Raw genomic sequence first — 22,891 nt, forward strand, 5'->3', positions numbered from 1 at the left:
GGACATGAACTCATCATTTTTTATGGCTGCATAGTATTCCATGGTGTATATGTGCCACATTTTCTTAATCCAGTCTATCGTTGTTGGACATTTGGGTTGGTTCCAAGTCTTTGCTATTATGAATAGTGCCACAATAGACATACATGTGCATGTGTCTTTATAGCAGCATGATTTATAATCCTTTGGGTATATACCCATTAATGGGATGGCTGGGTCAAATGGTATTTCTAGTTCTAGATCCTTGAGGAATCGCCACACTGACTTCCACAATGGTTGAACTAGTTTACAGTCCCACCAACAGTGTAAAAGTGTTCCTATTTCTCCACATCCTCTCCAGCACCTGTTGTTTCTTGACTTTTTAATGATCGCCATTCTAACTGGTGTGAGATGTTATCTCATTTGTGACTTCTGCTTATTTTAATTATCCTTTTCTAACCAGTGTGTAAATGTTGTACACTCATTTATGCTTAAAATAATTAGGCCAGGACTTGCAGGTGAGTTATTTAGCTGAAAGTTAAGCTTTTCTGATATGCTAACCAGTGCCCTGCTGGTGTAAAAGTTAAACAGTAAAATAAGACAATCAAACTTCAGGAATCTGAATTAGTGGAAAGCTAGTTGCTGAAAAGTCTGTTACTACAAAAAAAAATCTGAAGGAGAAATGTCAACTGATTCTGGAATTATTGCTCAGATGTCCTCAGATGACACTGGTTTAATCATGACCAGCTTAACCTCCATTTATATGTCTTCTCACTGTCTCACAGATTTCCAACTGTTCTATGCGATATGTATCATACTTTAAGTACTCAATGAAGAATAATTAATTTCTAGAATCGGGCCTCTAAGGTTTTTCGATGTTGTAAGCTATAGCTTTAAAACTGTATTGGTCTCTTTACTTCATCTCATAGTTCTTATAAATTATTATTAAATTCTTAAATACTAGTCAGCTTTGTTTAATGGAAGATATAAAAATCAGAATATTTATTCACATATACTTTTCAAAATATATTGGACTGTGGAGGTCTCCCATTAGTGTTTCTGCTAGGCAAATTACATTGTGAAATCTGTTGTTCGTAAATGTTAATAATAGGTGGCTACAAATGATTACACTGAAAAAGGGAGGAACATAACACCTTAAATCTGAATTGTCACACATTTCAGGGGAAAAAAGTAAATACTTTATTTTGTTCATACTGAAGCTAAAAATACACAAAATTATTTTATTGTACAAGATTCTTTTTAATACATTAAGATTGACACTATGCACTTACAGAAAGTGTCTGAATAAAAGTGATAGTTATTCAAAGAGATTTCCACTTTTAAAATAGTCTTCAAAGCCAGTGTCATTTACACAGACACATTTGAATTTTCCCTTTTCATGATTATGCTCAAGATGTATCATTTTAAACTGAAATTTGACACATTTTCTATATGGTGATACGTGGTTGGGGCTTCCAGCTAGGCTTAGAAGGTGAATTACACATAGCCCGTATTCTCTAGTATTCTCCTTCCTGCTACCAAATGTTAGTTTGTAACTGCAGACTGCATTCATTGTTTTGAGTAGAAAGAAACTCCCATCCCTAATTTCAACCCCATTTTTGAGAAATATGGAATAAATAGAATCCTGTGAAGAGTTTAACTATTGTTCTGTTGAATAGTACCTCTGGTGTGCATTCCTATGTTATAAGAAGCAAACTAAAATGTATTTGCTTGAGAAGGATGTGTTTATCCTTATCTAAAGTGTCCTGGGGAAGGTCTGTGTCTTTACTGTTGAGCTAAGATACAACTTTACTTTTGCTTTGTTAAGGTAGTAATTTGAACAGTTAATTTTAAAGTTAATTTATCGAATTGAATTTCCTTTTACATTAAACCACAGACTAATGTGTTAATCCTTTGGGTTTAGAGGACTCTTCATGTGCTCACATAATATTCATTTTGGTGTCATTGGTCCCAATTATCCTGTTAAGACACTTGAGAATTCTGGCTGCTTCTCCTGCCCAAGTACGCTAAGCACAGTTATCACTCATTATTGGACTACAGGTTACTTTGCCTTGGATATTTAAACTGATTGCTTAATATGTTTTACAAGGAGGTCCTACAAGGTGTGGCCACAACATGATGAGGCTATACTTTAAATACTATGACTAGATCTTATACAGGAAATACCTAATCTGAATATGTGACTTTCAAATGACCTGAACACATTCAGCTAGCTAGCTGCCATCTTCCCATTAGAGTCTCTTTCCATTGCTTCTGCCACCATGGGTTCTTATGAGTCCAAAATCCTCCCCTCTGTTCTCTGTGGAGGTTAGTGGTTTTTCTTTACTGTCCCTCTCCCTGATAACAGCCTAGTCACCAGAGCCTCTGTGCTATACAATGTCATTTCTTAAGGATCAAATAAGTTTGAGGAGTCAATTCTGAGTTTATTTACAGCATAAGCCATTGGAACTCAATGTATTTTACTGTTTAAACACAAAGGGTTAATTATGGTTGTTCCCAAATCAGTGAAGCTTCTCTATCTAAATATATTGCTCTTTAAAGTGTTCTCTTTAGGAGGCTATGTGCTTATTCATGTAAGGCTACCACTGCTCCAAGCATAATTGAAACTAGATTCCAGGATACAAAGGGGAACAAGGATTCTTGAGGGGGTGATGGAGATATTCTATAACTTGATTTTGGCTGCTGCTTCCAGGGGTATATACAACTCTGAAAACTCACCAATTTGTACACTTTAAATGGATGCAGGTAATTGTACATAAATCATTCCTAAATAAAGTTAATTAGGGGAAAAAACTAGATTCCCAAGAACAGTTCCAGGTCCCTTACAAATCCCACAAGAGACAGTCTCATTATTTTATAATTGCGCCTATCAAAGTGCCTATTGTGTAATAGCACTCGAAAATGTTTTTTTGTTTTTTTGTTTGTTTTTAACCAGAGAAAGTGGTACTCATCTTGACTACCACATGTTTTACCAAGTGTGGATCTAAAATTACTTCTGGCAGTTTCTAAATTCCTAAAAATTTAATCTTATAGGATCATGATTTTCTACCATTGAGGATATTCAGAGATTGTACTCTGGACTTTGAAAGTCATTTCAAAAGCAGAAGTCCGGCCGGGCGCGGTGGCTCACGCTTGTAATCCCAGCACTTTGGGAGGTCGAGGCCGGCGGATCACGAGGTCAGGAGATCGAGACCACGGTGAAACCCCGTCTCTACTAAAAATACAAAAAATTAGCCGGGCGTGGTGGCGGGCGCCTGTAGTCCCAGCTACTCAGAGAGGCTGAGGCAGGAGAATGGCGTGAACCCGGGAGGCGGAGCTTGCAGTGAGCCGAGATCGCGCCACTGCACTCCAGCCTGGGTGAAAGAGCGAGACTCCGTCTCAAAAAAAAAAAAAAAAAAAAAAAAAAAAAGCAGAAGTCCAAAGTGGGTTGAGTAATGGCAGCATCATTAGAATATGGGTATGGCTTTTTAAGGTGACTACTTTAAAGGACAACATTCATTTGGGTGCATAAGTTCTGGTATGTTTATGAAAATGTCAGTCATTATCCTATTTTATGTTTATTCCAAATTTATGAGGCTAAAAGATGACACCAGATACATAATCTGGCTTTTTGCCATAGTACCCTTCCTTACCTTTCATTTCTCTTTCATGTTGTTTTGACAAACCCACTTTATTTCTTAGATAAAATTTGAAGGAAGTGATCTTTCCAATTGGCTAAAGTGTACATATTTATGAAAGCCCATCTGTGATATTGCATTATGGGTGTGGTGTGTTGAACTTATATTTACAGTGATCCCAAGGTTGAGAACTTGTTAACATCTGAAATTTAACCCAAATATGACCCAAAATCTGAAAAATGATTTACCAGTAGTTCTGCTTTCATATATTGTTGCATTTTTTGAATTTCATTAAAGGAGAAATGATGATTTTAATGTTTTAATTAACCATTTTAAATTATATTTTTAATTCAAGTGATTCATCTCAATTTGGTCATCCAAAAAATTGACAATTTGGTGGTTTAGCCCCATGTTTTAAAGTGTATATCCTCACTCATCCTTACTTCAAAAGCTTTTCCAGCTGTCTCTTTACTACACTATCAGCATCTAAGTTTCCCAATCCCAGCAAAAATCCAAAGCCTCCTTTCTTCCTTCCAAGGATCAGCTTTAAGAGTTGTGTAAGACTGGAGAACTGTCAAGAGGGTTCCTAGGTTGGAAGGCAATTGGTGGCAATGAGTATTTTGGGGATATATTGAACTTCTGGGAAAATATATAAAATGGCCAATCCCAGCTTAATTGTACTTTCGAATGGCTGGCTACCTTAGGCTTAAATGAAAGGCACACTGCCACATATTCGTTCAAGTGCCACTGAGGACAGTGCCTTTTGTGTGTATGTATGTAAGCTCCTGGGATGTTAGGTTGCCCCCAAACCTGCTAAAGTCAAAGGGCAAATATGCTGAAAAATGGTGAAAATGACCTTCACATTGCAAGCCATTCTAACCTATTTCAGTTAGTCTTTTTTGGTTCTATCAAGTCACTGGAGTTATAAAGAAAGTTCTTTGAGGGGGAGGAGGGTAGGACAGATACATGCTACTTTCATGGATGTATGACAGTTGATTTCAATGATCAAAAGTTGTGGGCTGTTTTATGTTCCTACAGAAATTGTTTGCCATTTATTTGTGTAGTAACAGGAAGCCTCTAGAGCTTTCACATCTTTTCACATCATATAAGAAAACTAGCTTTTTGGCATAAGGGCATTCCACTTAGTTTTCTATTTAAATATTATAATTCTTAATATGTATATGTCTCTCAGGTACCACAAACGTTGATGGTGTATCTTTAGAAAAAGAATGAACACAGCTCAGATCCAATAATCAAGTACAAGATACAAATCCACTCAAGTTGGGGATAACACAAATACTGAGCCTAAAGATGCTAGAGCACACTGGCTTGCTGTCTCTATCATTCCAGCAGTTACATTTTCTAAAAGTAAAGCTCTCACATTTTCTAAAAGTAAACATTACATTTTCTAAAAGTAAAGCTCTCACAAGGCACCCACTAACACCTCCTCTGGATCACCACACAATAGATGAAAATCCTAGGCCACATACCAGCATATGAATGAATATTAACACCTCAAGTATGCACCAAATCTCAGGTATACAGTAAATCTGAAGTATGCAGGCTTACTTTATTTTGCCAAAAATGTGTATATTTAAGTCTTCCAGGTAAGACTGATACCTTATTCTGACCTAAATGCTTTTTTTTTTTTTTTTAACAAAACCAGGAACCTCAAATCTTGATAGTTCTCAATATGAAAGTACTACAGAAGATGCTGTCATGGCAGTTCATTTTGGCAGTTCCTCACAGCTCAGGAAATGTCTCCAATGAAAAATTATTCTTGCTTCCGTCTCTTCAAAATGATCTAGTAATTACCTAAAGGGATAAAGGGCCAAGGGCAGAACAATCAAATGCTATTAAGTTTTGTTATATGTGTCTATGTATATACACAGACACATTCTCACTTTTACAGACATCCCTCAAAAGGCAAAGCAAGCCAAAACCCACATCTGTTGGAAGAAAAGTTACTGGAAGGTTCATTAGAAATATAATGGTAACAATGTTTCTCTCTGCTAAAGTAAAGCTCACATTCATTTGGGATACTCAGATCCCACTGCCGAGTTCTACACCAGCAAGGTGGATATTTGGAGTAATTATCTAGATAAAGTAAGCCAAAGAAACAATCTAAAATATCCATAGTTTTGAGGCAAAGCTGCAGGGGTTGAAGGTGGGGAGAGCTGTGAAGTAGGTATGAAGAGATTATTTAAATGATCTGAACACTTGGATCAATTTGCATTGACTGTGTCTATATGAGCAATCTTTTGAAAACTTGATTACCAAGAAAATATACTCAATTTTTCTTAGGTACCTTTATTTATTTATTTTTGAGACAGTCTCGCTCTGCCGCCCAGGCTTGAGTGCAGTGGTGTGATCTCAGCGCACTGCAACCTCTGCCTCCCAGGTTCAAGTGATTCTCATGCCTCAGCCTCTCAAGTAGCTGGGACTACAGGCTTGTACCACCATGCCCAGCTAATTTTTGTATTTTTAGTAGAGATGGGTTTCACCATATTGGCCAGGCTGATCTCGAACTCCTGGACTCAAGTGAACCACCCACTTTGGCCTCCCAAAGTGCTGGGATTACAGGAGTGGGCCACCATGCCCAGCCTCAATTTTTCTAAGGTACTTTTAAACAAAGGATTTGCTGCCTATCTTCAAGTACTTTTTACCTGATGATTTAACAAACCAAGGTCTGGGGCACTAAAACTATTAGTCAAAACACCACACAAGTTTCACCCACCATGCAACATGAATGCCAATGGTTATTTGTATTTTCAGGCTAAGGTATGGCCTCATATTTATCTCTAAAGTTCCCACTGAAGTTTTCAGATGAGGTTTGCACTGCCATAAGAACTATAAAGTTCTTTTTGGAAAAGGTATTAAGTCATTTGAAAAGTGGAGGCGTTCGTTTTTTAAAAATTATTTAATCAAATTGCAGACAAGTATTTACGACTTAGCTGAAATAGCCTAAGTTAGGTCACAGTGGAATGAAAAATGATGGAGGCAGAACAGGGAATTTTTTAATATCTCCATGTCAGTAGACAGAAGCATAACTTGAAGCATTTATATCCCTGTAAAGTTTGGCATTTTCCAAAAATGATGTTAAATTTAGAGTCTTTCCTCTGTGTTTGTATTTCACTGGACATAAAGCTGGAAGTGGAGATACTTCAACAATGGTCACTTTCTAATATAATTCAAATATTTTCTTTGTAATTTTTACTTTTATTATTAGGGAGACTTTACGAGATCAAATAAATGAATCCAAGGTGTCCGGAAGTGATAAGCCAACTGTAATGTAGGTGGACCATGATATGGATATTTTAGATAAGTAGTAAATGATTTTTGTATTATTTGTGTTTGACTTTGCAGTACATTTTTAACTTCACATTTAAATATGTAAGTCTGAAGTTTTTGGAGTTCACAGCATTTTTGGCAAATGAACAAAAGGGTGTCTGTAGTGGCCACTTCACATCTATATATAACATATATGCTTACTAATAAGTGTCTTCTATAATCTAGAAGACTTGAGTTTATTGACCAGCTCTGTGACCTTGAGCAAGTCATTGTCCTTCTCTGGGCCTCTTTATTTTCTATTTGTAAAATATGAGGTTGGAATAGAGTAGATATTTTATAAAGTTCTCTTTTAGTTCTTAACTTTTTATGTTTATAAATTTACTCTCAAGTTGGCTTATAACTCCTCTGGGGTCAGAGGATATACCTAAGCATTTTCACTTGAAATACCTTTTATGATAATTGATCAAGAGAGTAAGGAAGTGAACAAAATCTTTTTCCTTTCCTACTTTGTACTGAATTAGAGTTAATAAAAATGTTGGTGTCGCCAACATGGAAGTTAGGGCAATAGCTGTTTAGCTTTAACCCCCATCCTAAATGAGGCTTCACTATAGCTAGTGAAGTCTTAAGCCCAAGTCACAACGATAACCCTGAGAAGATCTGAAAAGGAATGTACTCCCGTGACATATGATACTGGTTCTTTCAATAGTAGAGATTGATTTACACGTACTATCTCTTTAGAACATAAGTGACAGAAGACTTTTGGAATACGGTTCCATGTCTGGCTAGCCTGTTTTCTGACAAGTTGATAAGGTCACTGCTAGAACACTTATACATAAGTTTTCAGAAGTGATATACGTTTCTGAGAAAAACATGTTTTTCTTTTTATAAAATGGGGTTATATGCTATTTCTTTTGGTGCTGTTAATATGAGTTAGGAATGTAGTCCAGGTTCTATTATTATTCAAAGTGAATTTGACAATTTGGAAAGCTGAATCTGTAACTTTAGAAACCTTTCTGGAAAATAACCTGTGATTAAATGTCAAGGCCATTTATGACAGTCTTAGTGAAGCAGGGGAGAAATTGATTTGAGTAAATAACCACTTCAGATATGATCAAGGAATTATTTTCAGACAACCTCTTGCCAAATGGGTCTTGATGCAGCTTTTTCACTTGATCACTTTTCCCTGGATCTGAGGCTTTATTCTTCAAAACCTCCTCCTGTTTCTGGCCCCTCCCCCTCCATCTTGCTCTTCTCCAGGCTAGAGACAGAGATGGGAATCCATTCAAATAACAGAAACCACACTATCAAAAGCTAGTTTGGAGGCATATTTGCAGAGTTTGAAAATTCCTCATTTCTCTTACTTTTATCAGAAATTACATACATTAAATGGATTCCTGTTGGTGTTGACATTAAAAACGGTGACACCTAACTATTTTACTTTTCTGGGCTACACACTATTAATGTAATCTCTAGGACTCAGACCTAGAGTTGTTTCAGGTCATATGTTAGAGTCTAAATTGAGGAAACCTTTGTGCTGATGTTGGTAAAAACCATCCTTGCTCAGCAGGTTCTCAGTGGTTATCAGGTCTAGAATGATGACCATATGCATTATGGACTTTATTTTTTAACTTGAACCACTGTATTCTGATGAGGTACTCTTAAGTTGTGGAAAAGAATTTGTTTGGATGTATAAATGTAGCTTTCTTGGAAGACAGTAGAATTTGGATCACGTTTATAATTCCATGAATCCACTAGGGTTGTTATGTTATATATCTAACATAATTTACACATGCAATTCCACTGCCCCCAGTGAATATTAAAACTGCAACCTGAATTAGGTTATCTATACCTAAAGTTGCCATTTTTATAAAGCAATTAATTAAAATGAAGATGCTCTTTTCTCATATTTTGACACTTCAGCAATATGCCATTTTTCTGATAAAAATATTTCGAATTCAGGCTTTTATCTTAGGAATTCTTTGATAGCAATGATAATTAAAACTATCAACAGTAGAATAGGACCCAACAAATATGACAACTATTTATCTTACCAATGTATGAGATGTAGTGACTATTGGTTAGAGTGTGGTAGATATTTTTAAAAAATAGCACAAATTCTAAATACTAATTTTGATACTATCAAATTTTCAAATGTAGTAAGTTAACTGAAACAAACACAGAAAAAATAGTTTGCCTAACTTATTAGATATGACATATACTATGGGGTAAATATTTCATTGGCACACATTAGGAAACTAACACATCTTTAAGAAACAAGAAAACTCAATAGCCCCCACAATAAGAAGTTGTAGTATTTAAGAATGAAACAAGCCACTTATACCTAGAAACCACAAGCTGACAATTCTTTGAAATCTCTTCAGCCTCCCTTTGATGCTGTTCATTGACCCAGCATGGGCAGCGCGTAGCACTGAATGGCAACAAAGATCGGCAGGGTAGTTTGCCTTATCTGATAGCTGGTAGGGACTGCTGACCACATCCCTCAGCTCTGCGGGAAAATGGCATGAGATTCTGAGGATGGTCAGGAACCTGTGCGGCAACAAGACTAGCAAAGTGGCACCTGGGGCTTCAAGGAAGCATGGGTGAGAAAAGCAAAGCAAAAAGGTTAAGCACCCAACTGCACCTCTGATGATTAGGTGCAACACCCCTTCAGTTGGTTGTAAGACGGACTTAGTGTGTACAGGTATTAAAAAGGCAAATAATAAAGTAATAAAACAAGAACAAAAATGGAGAATGTAGCTATAAAAGATGGTGCAAATAAGAGTTTCACTCTCCTTTCTGGGGGGCAGGGGCAGTGAGGGAATCATACTCTGTGTCACCTCTGAGAGCAAGGAAATTACAAATTTCTGTTGAGTTCCAGAACAGATGATTAGGGCTTGACTTAGAGGTGAGTTGTAACTTGTTCCTCCTGTCCATCACCCCATTTGTGCATGAGCAAGTCACAAGCCTCTCCCCAAGTTTCAAATACATCCTCTGAGGAGTCTAAAAGTTTAGAATTTGAGGAGCAGATGCTGGATGCACAGTGAAGAGAGCTGGAACAGGCTAGAGGGCATTCACTGCTCTGAGCAGCGCCCTGGACTTCACCTAATTCTACCTCACTGAGGTTAATTTCACTTTGAGAACAGGCCTCTGCTTTCCCTTTCTCCATCTGAGAATATCTGATGTCCTGCCACATACAGTGCTGCTGAACAATTCCATCAGAAATTGTGTACATTGGCTCTGAACTGGGTTCAGACATATGACCATTAAATTTGGAGAATAGGAGACCCAGTTTCTTGAGAGAAGGACCCATGAAGGAGCGTTTGCTTGATGATTCAGCTTTTGACTTTCCTTGGGCACCACTGGACCTTGGCATGGTTCTGATGAGAGGTGGCCCATGGCAAGCCTTTTTCTTGCAGCCTAAATTAAAAGAGACACTCTTGGATTTGGCCCGAGCCCCACCACTGCCATCATTATTATCGTCTCTCTGAGAGAATTCAGTGCTGCTAGTGGAAAAGCTTCTCCTTGGATGTTTTCTATTTCCCAAGAGGTCAAGCACTTCATATCGAAAGCTGGAGATGTCTTGCTTTAATTCCTGGGAAAAGAGAGGAGACATATTATGTCAAGAAGCTTGGACTTTATTTCAAAGTAGGCACATTAGATACTGTTGGTATGTTCCAGGTTTTTGCCTAGTAGCAAATCACAAAACACCAGAAAAATCTGCCATTATTCAAACACAAGAAAAACATATTAATAATTCCATGGGCAGGGCTGGGCTGGCCATTGGCAAAATTGTACAATGGGTAAAGTTGATTCAGGATTAGCTAACACTTTAGCAGGGATTAGTCTGTTGAGGTGCTTTCATAAGGACTAACTCCTGCTGCTAAGTATTAACTAACAAGGTATTAGATTAGGACATTGGCTCTCACAGGTGTCTGCATATAAAAGGACTACTGAAGAGGAAAAAGCTTTTAAGACTCTAACGAGTGAAACTAGAGAAGTTGAATGTCAGGTGATGAGACTGCTGTTTTGAGACAGGGGGCCCTGTTCAAACCTCTATGAAATGTCTTCTATCTCCAACTGGCTGCTTACATACTAGATTGTTCCTTTAAAAGCCAAGCTGAAATCTGTTCATGTACTTCCCCTTCTCAAAACTTGTTACTAACTTGTCACTGACTTTAGGAAAAAGTAGAAATGCCATACCATGGACTACAAGGTTTTTCAAGGCCTAGTACATGTTGCTTTCTCCAGTTTCATCTTTCTACTCTTTTCCTAGGCTCTCTGCTATCCACCTGTATGGACATATTCTCCCTTGCCTCTGGGCCTTTGCCTGTGCTGTTCTCTCTGTCCAGAACACTCTTCTCCCCAACTCCCCTTTATCTGGCTGGCTTTGCTTTCAAGCCTCAGCTTAAGCATCACTTCCATTGGAAAGTCTGTCTTGACTCCCCAAGTCCCAGTTGAGTGTCCCTCCTCTCTGTGTTTCCACAGTGTCCTATGTTTAACCTGTCAGAATATAAAATTGTTCATCACCCTTTATTATTGTTTGTCACTCCTTGAGAGTAGGAGCTGGTTAGATCTTGCTCACCACTGTACCAGAGCACTTAACAGAGTGCTTGGAACATAGCAGACCCTCAGTAGATGAATTATGTCTATGAATTAGGATAATGGACTTTCTGTGTGCCTTAGAAAATATAGATGTGTTCATGGACACAGGGAGGGGAACAGCACACACTGGGGCCTGTCAGGAGGTGGGGGTTAGGGGAGGGATAGCATTAGGAGAAATACCTAATGTAGATGATGGGTTGATGGGTGCAGCAAACCACCATGGCACATGTATACCTATGTAACAAACTTGCACGTTCTGCACATGTGTCCCAGAACTTAAAGTATAATAAAAAAAAATTTTAAAAAGAAAAAAATACATAGTTGTGTTCTAGGATAGGGTTTCTCAATCTTGGCACTATTGACATGTTGGGCTGGATAATTCTTGTTGTGGGAGGCTGTACTATTCATTGTAGGATGCTTAGTAGCAACCTTGTCTTTACTGTCTAGATACCAGTGTGACAACCAAAAATATCTCCAGACATTGCCAAATGTGGTCTTGGGGGCAAAATTGCCCCTGGTTGAAAACGGTTGTTTTAGGCTAGTGCCACTAGTAGAATTTTAATGTTTAATGGTAGAGTTTCTTAAGACCTTAGATTTAATAGCAGACTTTTTGATCTTGTATCTTTTAAGTAAAGAAGATAATTAAGTCTCCAGGCATCTTCCCTTTGTTATCTTGTCCCTCACCACCATGCATCCTTGCCACATCATTTAAAGCATTCAATTTCCACACTGAGAAACACTCAGAATATTAAAAGAATGCATACAGCAGATTTCCTTCATTCATGACACTGATTGTGGTGTGACATACATTGGTAAAATCTCTCCGTCTACTGGATGAGAGACAATTCTAAGAGAATAAGCATTATGACTGGCTTTGCTATATTGTAAGCAGGTGAAATTCCATCACCAGAAACCTCACACACTGTGAAGATTAAATGATGCTTATGATATGTAAAATGAGAAACCACTTCATGATTAAATTACCTTAAAATTTTCTTCTGTTAGCCCCTCATTTGTTTTGGAATTTCTTATCATAGCAGCCACATATCTTTTGACTAAATTCCTGATAACTTCCTGGAATTACAAAACATGAAGAGGCATTCAGTCTCCTTCTCAGGCTCTCAGTACAATAAGAAACTTACATAGGAAATAAAACATGCTTAGACCTTCTTTGCAGTAGAAAATCCTCATAGGGTCCAGCTTTTTACTGTAAAAATGAGTCAAGTCCATTGGCTAAACAACTATTGTGTCTCTGAATTTAGTGGCAGAATCAAATTCACCCTAAAGGAAAATTTTTTTACCCAAGCATAAGGTAAACATGTATTTCCAGTGGAATAATTCTTGCATGGTCATATAGTTAATATTCTTTTCCTTTAGGATGGATTACACGTTAACACTCCTAGTAAAATGAGAGTTTTATTCTCCTTTTATAAAATTGAGAGAGTTTTCTTCAGAGTCACTAAGTCTGCTGATTTTAATGTCCACTAATTACATAGTGAAGATATTTTTCTCATAGTCAACCTACACTTCTCCTTCACAGGAATGTCCTCTTTTCACTTAGCCCCCAGGGGAATAGTCTACACATGGTCACTACAGTTTGTATTAGTGATGGTGATGATGATAGCTACCACTTATTGCAATGTATCAGGCAACATATGCACATAATACATATTATACATACTTATCACTCAATTTTCACAACTCTGTAAGTTAAGTTTTATTACTCTTCCCATGTTACAGATGAGGAAGTCAAGGCTCAATGAGGCTGACTCATCCAATGTTACACAACTAGTAAGTGTCAACATTAGACTTTCATTCTACTTCAGTCTGATTTCAAGGCCAATGGTATTGCTTCTGCTACTATGTGTACTTGAGGAACTCACTGAGACATGCAGGAATCATTTTTTTTGTTGTTGTTATTGTTGAGGGCTATGAAGCAGAAAATGAAGACAATGAATCTTATTTAAGATTTATTATTATAAAAGTAATAACATTTGAAGGTGGGAGTAGGGAGAGGAGGTTTACATACAAAATACCATATTTTCTGCTCCTCTTTGTTAGTTATGGTCTAAGGGGAACAAAGTTAGAAGTGACCTATAGAATAAGGATGCATTTCCTTCAAACGCTGTAGAACATTTTTCTACTTTGGTTTTCTTTTGATCAGGATGGTGAGAGATGGTTGTCTCTTATTTGTGATTTGCAAGGATTATTCTCAAGAGGTGTCGGTGATATTTGTATACTTGGCTGTTTTCTAGCTGGTGGGAAGAGTGCCCAAATGTTTATTAGGTTTATTTTTTTTTTAACAAAATGCAAAAGTGCTTCTCTATTTCTTTGATTAAAGTCATGTTGTAATTTATCAAGATCTAAACTCCTGACATTCAGATAAACTTTTACTTCATTGAGGTTAGTTTCCTCCTGTTATGTATTACCATTACCCTGTGTATTTTTTCTTCATGGCAGTTTTTATCCTTGTAATCACTTAATTTTAATACAATCATCCCTTAGTATACTCTGGGGATTGGTTCCAGGACCCCCCGCCCCATGTACCAAAATCCATGCATACTCAAGTCTTGCAGTCATGCTGCAGAACCTGCAGATACAAAAAGTCAGCCCTCTTGTATATGTGGTTTTACATTCCATAAATACTATATTTTATATTTGCGTTTGGTTGAAAAAAATCTGCCTATGAGTCGATCTACACAGTTCAATCCTCCGTTGTTCAAGAGTCAACTGTAATTTTAATGACGTGTTATTTTATCCCTGCTAGATAATAAATTTCATAAGGGCAGAAAGATTGCATCTTTTTGGTTCATAGTGATTTTTCTAGTATCTAGTGTAGTATTTTATGTACAGTAGGTACTCATATATTTGACTGACTGACCAACCACATATTCTATTCTATGTAACTTCAAGGAAGACAGCTTTCTAAGTCATAGTTGTTGCTGCTCAAGCCGAGGCAGTGCATAAGGGCCATGAACAGGATTATAAAGCAGGTGATTCCACTTGGAGAAGGTACTTCAGCCCTTGATAAATTACAGCCTTTCCAAGCCTCCTATCCCAGTCAAATAGGATCGTGTCCAGACACAGCCGGGAGTGAAGTTTGCTTCTCCTCCACAGAACCAGCCAAAAACTATTGTGCTTCATCCCTGTGAGGAAGCTTTACCTGATAATGTTGATTTTGTATCAGGCTGTCAGCATTGCGTTCCTATAATTGAAAATAGACAGAGATGTTACATCAGCAGTCTCCCAGCACCCTACCCACCCAAACATCTGAATATAATTCTATATATTAGGACTGGAGAATGCTACAGGAGCTCCTGCCTGACAAACCCCCAAAGCAAATGCATGTTGGAATGATTTTATGATGTTCAAAACAGTGAGTGTCACAAAGGAGGGACGGGAGGAAACAGTTTTGTTTAAAAAGATTCATAATTTTGGCCAGGTGCAGTGGCTCACGCCTGTAATCCCAGCACTTTGGGAGGCCAAGGCGGGAGGATCACAAGGTCAGGAGTTCGAGACCAGCCTGGCCAACATAGTGAAACCCTGTCTCTACTAAAAATACAAAAATATGCCTGGCATGGTAGTGCTCGTCTGTAATCCCAGCTACTTGGGAGGCTGAGGCAGGAGAATCGCTTGAACCTGGGAGGCGGAGGTTGCAGTGAGCTGACATGGTGCCACTGCACTCCAGCCTGGATGACAGAGCGAGACGCCATCTCGAAAAAAGTAATAAGTACAAAAAATTAGCCAGATGTGGTGGCGGACGCCTGTAATCTCAGCTACTGGGGAGGCTGAGGCACGAGAATTGCTTGAAGCCAGGCAGCAGAGGTTGGCAGTGACCCGAGACCGTGCCACCACACTCCAGCCTGGGTGACAGAGTGAGACTCCATCTCAATTTTTAAAAATTAATTTTTCAAAATTAAAAGTCTTACTGTGAAGCTTCTCAAGTTGCGTCTTCTCCGTCTACCGTCAGGATCTCTTTTGGGGCAGAAGGTGTTGTTGAACCAGTTACCAAGGTATAAAAATGACTTGGGGCTGGGGATGATGTTGAACGGAGGTGGCAAGGTGCCACCTTCATCAAAGTAACTCATCCAGAGCTTCGTCCTTGCAAACTTCCACTCGATATCAGCATGATCCTATGAAAGATAATGAAGTTCAAGGATTTGGGATGGGAAACTGCATGATGTACTCACTTCTCATTCTAAACTTTCTAGTTGCTTCTATAGAGGGCAATATGTCAAGAGCTATATAAATTCAAATTATACATACTCTGTCACCCAGTAACCCTACTCTTAGAAATATATCTTATCAATATACTTACAAAAACATGTATGTACATGGCTGTTCACTGTAGCACAGATAATAGTAGCAAAACAACTGGCAGCAACCTAAATATTCAACAGTAGAACTGGTTAAATAAATGGTGTTACATCTACAAAATGGTATAAAATATAACTACTAAAATATGGTAGATCCATAAACATTATAGATATGTATATATATGCATCTGTCCAAGCCCTCTCAGTGAATAAAGCAATATAGAGCACAACATATGTACAGTGATCCCATTTATGCAACTGGAAAATCTTTTATATTACATGCTTACATGTTCTAGACAAGTACACACTAAACTGTCAATAGTTGTTATTTTTAAGATGTGGGATTGTGGTGGGAGGCTTTTTTTTTTTTAAATTCAACTTTATTGAGGCACAATTTACACAGAATAAAATTCAACCATTTAAAGTGTTTGATGAGTTTTGACAGGTATATATACCCATGTAACAATCATTATAATCAATACACACACACACACACACACACATCACTGTACATTTCTAGGAGTTTTAAGAGCTGCATCGACTGATGTAACCGTTACTACAATCAGGATACACAACAGTTCTGTCACCCTCCAAAGTTCCCTATTGTTACCTCTTTGTAATCAAACTTTCCCAACCTCTAACCTCTGACAACAGCTGCTCTGTTTTCTGTCCCTATAGTTTACCTTTTCCAAAATGTCATATAAATGGAATCATACAGTAGGTAACCTTTTAAGTTTGGCTCATTTTACTCAGCATAACACCTTTGAGATTCATCTGTGTTTTTGTATGTATCAATAGCCCATTCAATCACATTGCTGAGTAGTTTTCTATTATATGCATGCACGATGGTTTGTTTGCTTACCCACTGAAGAACATTTAGGTTATTTCCAGTTTTTAGCAATTATAAGTAAAGCTGCTATGACCATGTACAGGTTTTTGTCTAAACATACGTTTAATTTTTCTAACTTAAATATCTAAGAGTGGTATTGCTGGATCGTGTGTTAAGGGTGTGTTTATAATAAAATGCCATACTGTTTCCAGAGTGGCTATACTGTTTTCCATTTTCACTAATTGCTCTATATCTTCTTTAGTGCTTGTCAGGTTTTTAAAGTTTAGTCATTCTAACAGGTATGTAGTGGGATCTCATTATGGTTATAATTTGCATTTCCCAAATGGCTAATGATGTTGAGTATCTTTTCACATGCTTATTTACCATCTATATATCTTCTGTGATGAAGTGTTTTTCAGATCCTTTGCCCATTTTTATTATATATATTAATATAATATAGAATATACATATATATTCTAGATACAATCCCTTTGTTAGATACCTGACTTGCAAATATTTTCTTTCAGTCTGTATCTTTTCATTCTCTTAATGATGTCTTTACTGGAGCAAACTTTTACTTTTGAGAAAGTCAAAATTATCATGTTTATAAAACTATCAATTTTTTATAGATTGTTCTTTTTGTGTCATGTCCAGGAACTCTTCAGCTAACCTAAGGTCATGAAGATGTTCTCCTATGTTTTCCTCCACAACTTTTATAGCTGTAAGATATGCCTTTAGTTCTATGATCCATTTTGAGTTAATTTTTCTATAAGGGAAGAGGTTTATGTTGAGGTTCTTTTTAAAAATATGAGTGAACAATTGCCCTGACACCATTTGTTGGAACAACTCTCATTTCTCCATTGAACTGCTTTTCCCCTTTGCCGAACATCAGTTGGGCATGCTGGACTACTAGACATCCACATTCAAAAGAGTAGAGTTAAACACCTATGTTATACCACGTACAAAACTCAACTCAAAATGGATCATAGACCTATATACTTAACAGATAAAAACTATAAAACTCTAATAGGAAAGCATAGGAGTAAATCTTTGTGGCCTTGGATAAAACAACGATTTCTTAGATATGACACCAAAAACCAAGTGACAAAACAAAATAGGTAAATTTGACTTAATCAAAATTAAAAACATTTTTACATCAAAGGACAGCGTAAAGAAAATGAAAAGATAACTCATAGAACGTGAGAAAATAATTTAATATCATATATCTGATAAGGGACTTGTATCACAATATATAAACAATAATTATGGGGGAGCGGGGGCATTACAAGATGGCTGACTAGGAAGAGCTCTGGTCTGCAGCTCCCAGCGTGATGGACACAGAAGACAGATGATTTCAGCATTTCCAACTGAGGTACCTGGTTCATCACATTGGGACTGGTTGGACAGTGGGTGCAGCCCACAGAGGGCGAGCTGAAGCAGAGCAGGGTGTTGCCTCACCTGGGAAGCACAAGGGTTTGGGGGATTTCCCTTTCTTAGCCAAGGGAAGCCATGAAAGACTACTTGGAAAAACAGGACACTTCCACCCAAATACTGCACTTTTCCCACAGTCTTAGCAACTGGCAGACAAGAAGGTTCTCTCCTGTGCTTGGCTTCGCGGGTCCCATGCCCACGGAGCCTTGCTTGCTGCTAGTACAGCAGTCTGAGATCAATCTGCAAGGCAGCAGCCTGGCTGGGGGAGGGGCGTCCACCATCGAGGCTTGAGTAGCTAAACAAAGCGGCCAGGAAGCTCGAACTGGGGGGAGCCCACTGTAGCTCAGTGAGGCCCACTGCCTGTAGACTCCACCTTTGTGGGCAGGGCATAACTGAACAAAAGGCAGCAGACAACTTCTGCAGACTTTAATGTACCTGCCTGACAGTTCTGAAGAGAGCAGTGGTTCTCCCAGCATGGCATTTGAGCTCTCAGAATGGACAGACTGCCTCCTCAAGTGGGACCCTGACCCTCGTGTAGCCTAACTGAGAGACACCTCCCAATAGGAGCCAACAGACACCTCATATAGGCGGCTGCCCCTCTGGGATGAAGCTTCCAGAGGAAGGATTAGGCAGTAATATTTGCTACTCTGCAATATTTGCTGTTCTGCAGCCTCTGCTGGGGACACGCAGGTAAACAGGGTCTGGAGTAGAACTCCAGCAAACTCCAACAGACCTGTAGCTGAGGGACCTGTTAGAAGGAAAACTAACAAACAGATAGGAATAGCATCAACATCAACAAAAAGGTCATCTATACCAAAACCCCATCTGTAGATCACCAACTTCAAAGACCAAAGGTAGATAAAACCACAAAGATGGGGAGAAACCAGAGCAGAAAAGCTGAAGATTCTAAAAACCAGAGCGCCTCTTCTCCTCCAAAGAATTGCATCTCCTCACCAACAATGGAAGAAAGCTGGATGGAGAATGACTTTGACGAGTTCACAGAAGTAGGCTTCAGAAGATCGGTAATAACAAACTACTCTGAGCTAAAGGAGGATGTTCGAACCCATCATAAGGAAGCTAAAAACCTTGAAAAAAGATTAGACGAATGGCTAACTAGAATAAACAGTGTAGAGAAGACCATAAATGACATGATGGAGCTGAAAACCATGGCACGAAAACTTCGGGACACATGCACAAGCTTCAATAGCCAATTTGATCAAGTGGAAGAAAGGGTATCAGTGATTGAAGATCAAATTAAATAAAGCGAGAAGACAAGGTTAGAGAAAAAAGAGTAAAAGGAAATGAACAAAGCCTCCAAGAAATATGGGACTGTGGGAAAAGACCAAATCTATGTTTGATTGGTGTACCTGAAAGTGATGGGGAGAATGGAACCAAGTTGGAAAACACTCTTCAGGATATTATCCAGGAGAACTTCCCCAACCTAGCAAGGCAGGCCAACATTCAAATTCAGGAAATACAGAGAACATCACAAAGATACTCCTTGAGAAGAGCAACCCCAAGACACGTAATTCTCAGATTCACCAAAGTCGAAATGAAGGAAAAAGTGTTAAGGGCAGCCACAGAGGAAGGTTGAGTAACCCACAAAGGGAAGCCCATCAGACTAACAGCGGACCTCTTGGCAGAAACCCTACAAGCCAGAAGAGAGTAGGGGCCAATATTCAACATTCTGAACGAAAAGAATTTTCAACCCAGAATTTCATATCCACCCAAAGTAAGCTTCATAAGTGAAGGAGAAATAAAATCCTTTACAGACAAGCAAATGCTGAGAGATTTTGTCACCAGTAGGCCTGCCTTACAAGAGCTACTGAAGGAAGCACTAAACATGGATAGAAACAACTGGTACCAGCCACTGCAAAAATATGCCAAATTGTGGAGACCATCGACGCTATGAAGAAACTGCATCAATTAATGGGCAAAATAACCAGTGAACATGATAATGACAGGATCAAATTCACACATAACAATATTAACCTTAAATGTAAATGGGCTAAATGCCCCAATTGAAAGACACAGACTGGCAAATTGGATAGAGTCAAGACCCATGGGTGTGCTGTATTTAGGAGACCCATCTCACATGCAAAGATGCACATAGGCTCAAAATAAAGGGATGGAGGAACATCTACCAAGCAAATGGAAAGCAAAAAAAAGCAGGGGCTGCAATCCTAGTCTCTGATAAAAGAGACTAACCCAACAAAGATCTAAAGAGACAAGGCCATTACATAATGGTAAAGGGATCCATTCAACAAGAAGAGCTAGCTATCCTAAATATATATGCACCCAATACAGGAGCACCCAGATTCATAAAGCAAGTGCTTAGAGACCTACAAAGAGACTTAGACTCCCACACAATAATAATGGGAGACTTTACACTCCACTGTCCATATTAGACAGATCAACGAGACAGAAAATTAACAAGGACATCCAGGACTGGAACTCAGCTCTTAAACAAGGAGACCTAATAGACATCTACAGAACTCTCCACCCCAAATCAACAGAATATGCATTCTTCTCAGCACCATATCACACTTATTCTAAAATTGACCATATAATTGGAAGTAAAGCACTCCTCAGCAAATGTAAAAGAATAGAAATCACAACAAACTGTCTCTCAGAACACAGTGCAATCAAATTAGAACTCAGGATTAAGAAACTCACTCTAAACTGCACAACTACATGGAAACTGAACAACTTGCTCCTGAATGACTACTGGGTAAATAACAAAATGAAGGCAGAAATAAAGATGTTCTTTGAAATCAATGAGAACAAAGACACAATGTACCAGAATCTCTGGGTCACATTTAAAGCAGTGTGTAGAGGGAAATTTATAGCACTAAATGCCCACAAGAGAAAGCAGGAAAGATCTAAAATAGACACCCTAACATCACAATTAAAAGAACTAGAGAAGCAAGAGCAAACAAATTCAAAAGCTAGCAGAAGGCAAGAAATAACTAAGATCAGAGCAGAACTGAAAGAGACAGACAAAAAAACCCTTCAAAAACCCAATGAATCCAGAAGCTGGTTTTTTGAAAAGATCAACAAAATTGGTAGACCACTAGCAAGACTGATAAAGAAGAAAGGAGGGAAGAATTAAATAGGTGCAACGAAAAATGATAAAGGGGATATCACCACTGATCCCACAGAAATACAAACTACAATCAGAGAATACTATAAACACCTCTACACAAATAAACTAGAAAATCTAGAAGAAATGGATAAATTCCTTGACACATACACCCTCCCAAGACTAAACCAGGAAGAAGCTGATTCTCTGAATAGGCCAATAACAGGCTCTGAATTTGAGGCAATAATTAATAGCCTACCAACCAAAAAAAGTCCAGTACCAGATGGATTTACACCCGAATTCTACCAGAGATACAAAGAGGAGCTGGTACCATTCCTTCTGAAATTAATCCAATCAATAGATAAAGACGGAATCCTCCCTAACTCATTTTATGAGGCCAACATCATGCTGATACCAAAGCCGGGCAGAGACACAACAAAAAAAGAATTTCAGACCAATATCCCTGATGAACATCAATGTGAAAATCCTCAATAAAATACTGGCAAACCGAATCCAGCAGCACATCAAAAAGCTTATCCACCATGATCAAGTTGGCTTCATCCCTGGGATGCAAGGCTGATTCAACATACATAAATCAATAAATACAATGCATCACATAAACAGAACCAATGACAAAAACCACATGATGATCTCAACAGATGCAGAAAAGGCCTTCAACAAAATTTAACACCATTTCATGCTAAAAACTCTCAATAAACTAGGTATTGATGGAATGTATCTCAAAATAATAAGAGTTATTTCTGACAAACCCACAGCCAATATCATACTGAAAGTGCAAAAACTGGAAGCATTCCCTTTGAAAACCAGCACAAGACACGGATGCCCTCTCTCACCACTCTTATTCAACATAGTGTTGGAAGTTCTGGCCAGGGAAATCAGGCAAGAGAAAGAAATAAAGGGTATTCAATTAGGAAAAGAGAAAGTCAAATTGTCCCTGTTTGCAGATGACATGATTGTATATTTAGAAAACCCCATCATCTCAGCCCCAAATCTCCTTAAGCTGATAAGCAACTTCAGCAAAGTCTCAGGATACAAAATCAATGTGCAAAAATCACAAGCATTTCTATACACCAATAACAGGCAAACAGACAGCCAAATCATGAGTGAACTCCCATTCACAATTGCTGCAAAGAGAATAAAATACCTAGGAATCCAACTTACAAGGGATGTGAAGGACCTCTTCAAGGAGAACTACAAACCATTGCTCAACGAAATAAAATAGGGCACAAACAAATGGAAGAATATTCCATGCTCAAGGATAGGAAGAATCATTATCATGAAAATGGCCATATTGCCCAAAGTAATTTATAGATTCAATGCCATTCCCATCAAGCTACCAATTACTTGCTTCACAGAATTGGAAAAAACTACTTTAAAGTTCATATGGAACCAAAAAAGAGCCCATATTGCCAAAACAATCCTAAGCAAAAAGAACAAAGCTTGGCCGGGCGCGATGGCTCACGCCTGTAATCCCAGCACTTTGGGAGGCCGAGGCGGGTGGATCACGAGGTCAGGAGATCAAGACCATCCTGGCTAACACGGTGAAACCCCATCTCTACTAAAAAATACAAAAAATTAGCTGGTCGTGGTGGCAGGCGCCTGTAGTCCCAGCTACACGGGAGGCTGAGGCAGGAGAATGGCGTGAACCCCAGGGGGCAGAGCCTGCAGTGAGCCGAGATCGTGCCACTGCACTCCAGCCTGGGTG

The 22,891-nt window shown here is 38.5% G+C and overlaps 2 protein-coding genes across 2 annotated transcripts in view; one reads left to right on the top strand and one right to left on the bottom strand.

Moving 5' to 3' along the window:
• Positions 1-5,384, top strand: part of LOC116811963 (putative bifunctional UDP-N-acetylglucosamine transferase and deubiquitinase ALG13) — a 66,582-nt gene extending 61,198 nt beyond the window's left edge. Inside the window, exon 21 of the mRNA XM_058441344.1 lies at positions 5,281-5,384. Coding sequence (XP_058297327.1) covers positions 5,281-5,384 — 104 coding nt within the window. The remainder of the gene's footprint in view (positions 1-5,280) is intronic.
• A 4,420-nt stretch (positions 5,385-9,804) lies between these two features.
• TRPC5 (transient receptor potential cation channel subfamily C member 5) overlaps positions 9,805-22,891 on the bottom strand; it is a 317,096-nt gene continuing 304,009 nt past the window's right edge. Inside the window, exons 7-10 of the mRNA XM_032756245.2 lie at positions 15,437-15,640; positions 14,671-14,712; positions 12,492-12,581; positions 9,805-10,497 (exon numbers count right to left, since the gene is read on the bottom strand). Coding sequence (XP_032612136.2) covers positions 9,805-10,497; positions 12,492-12,581; positions 14,671-14,712; positions 15,437-15,640 — 1,029 coding nt within the window. The remainder of the gene's footprint in view (positions 10,498-12,491; positions 12,582-14,670; positions 14,713-15,436; positions 15,641-22,891) is intronic.

This window comes from Hylobates moloch, unplaced genomic scaffold, assembly GCF_009828535.3.
Source record: "Hylobates moloch isolate HMO894 unplaced genomic scaffold, HMol_V3 SCAFFOLD_7, whole genome shotgun sequence".
Classification (NCBI taxonomy): Eukaryota; Metazoa; Chordata; class Mammalia; order Primates; family Hylobatidae; genus Hylobates; species Hylobates moloch.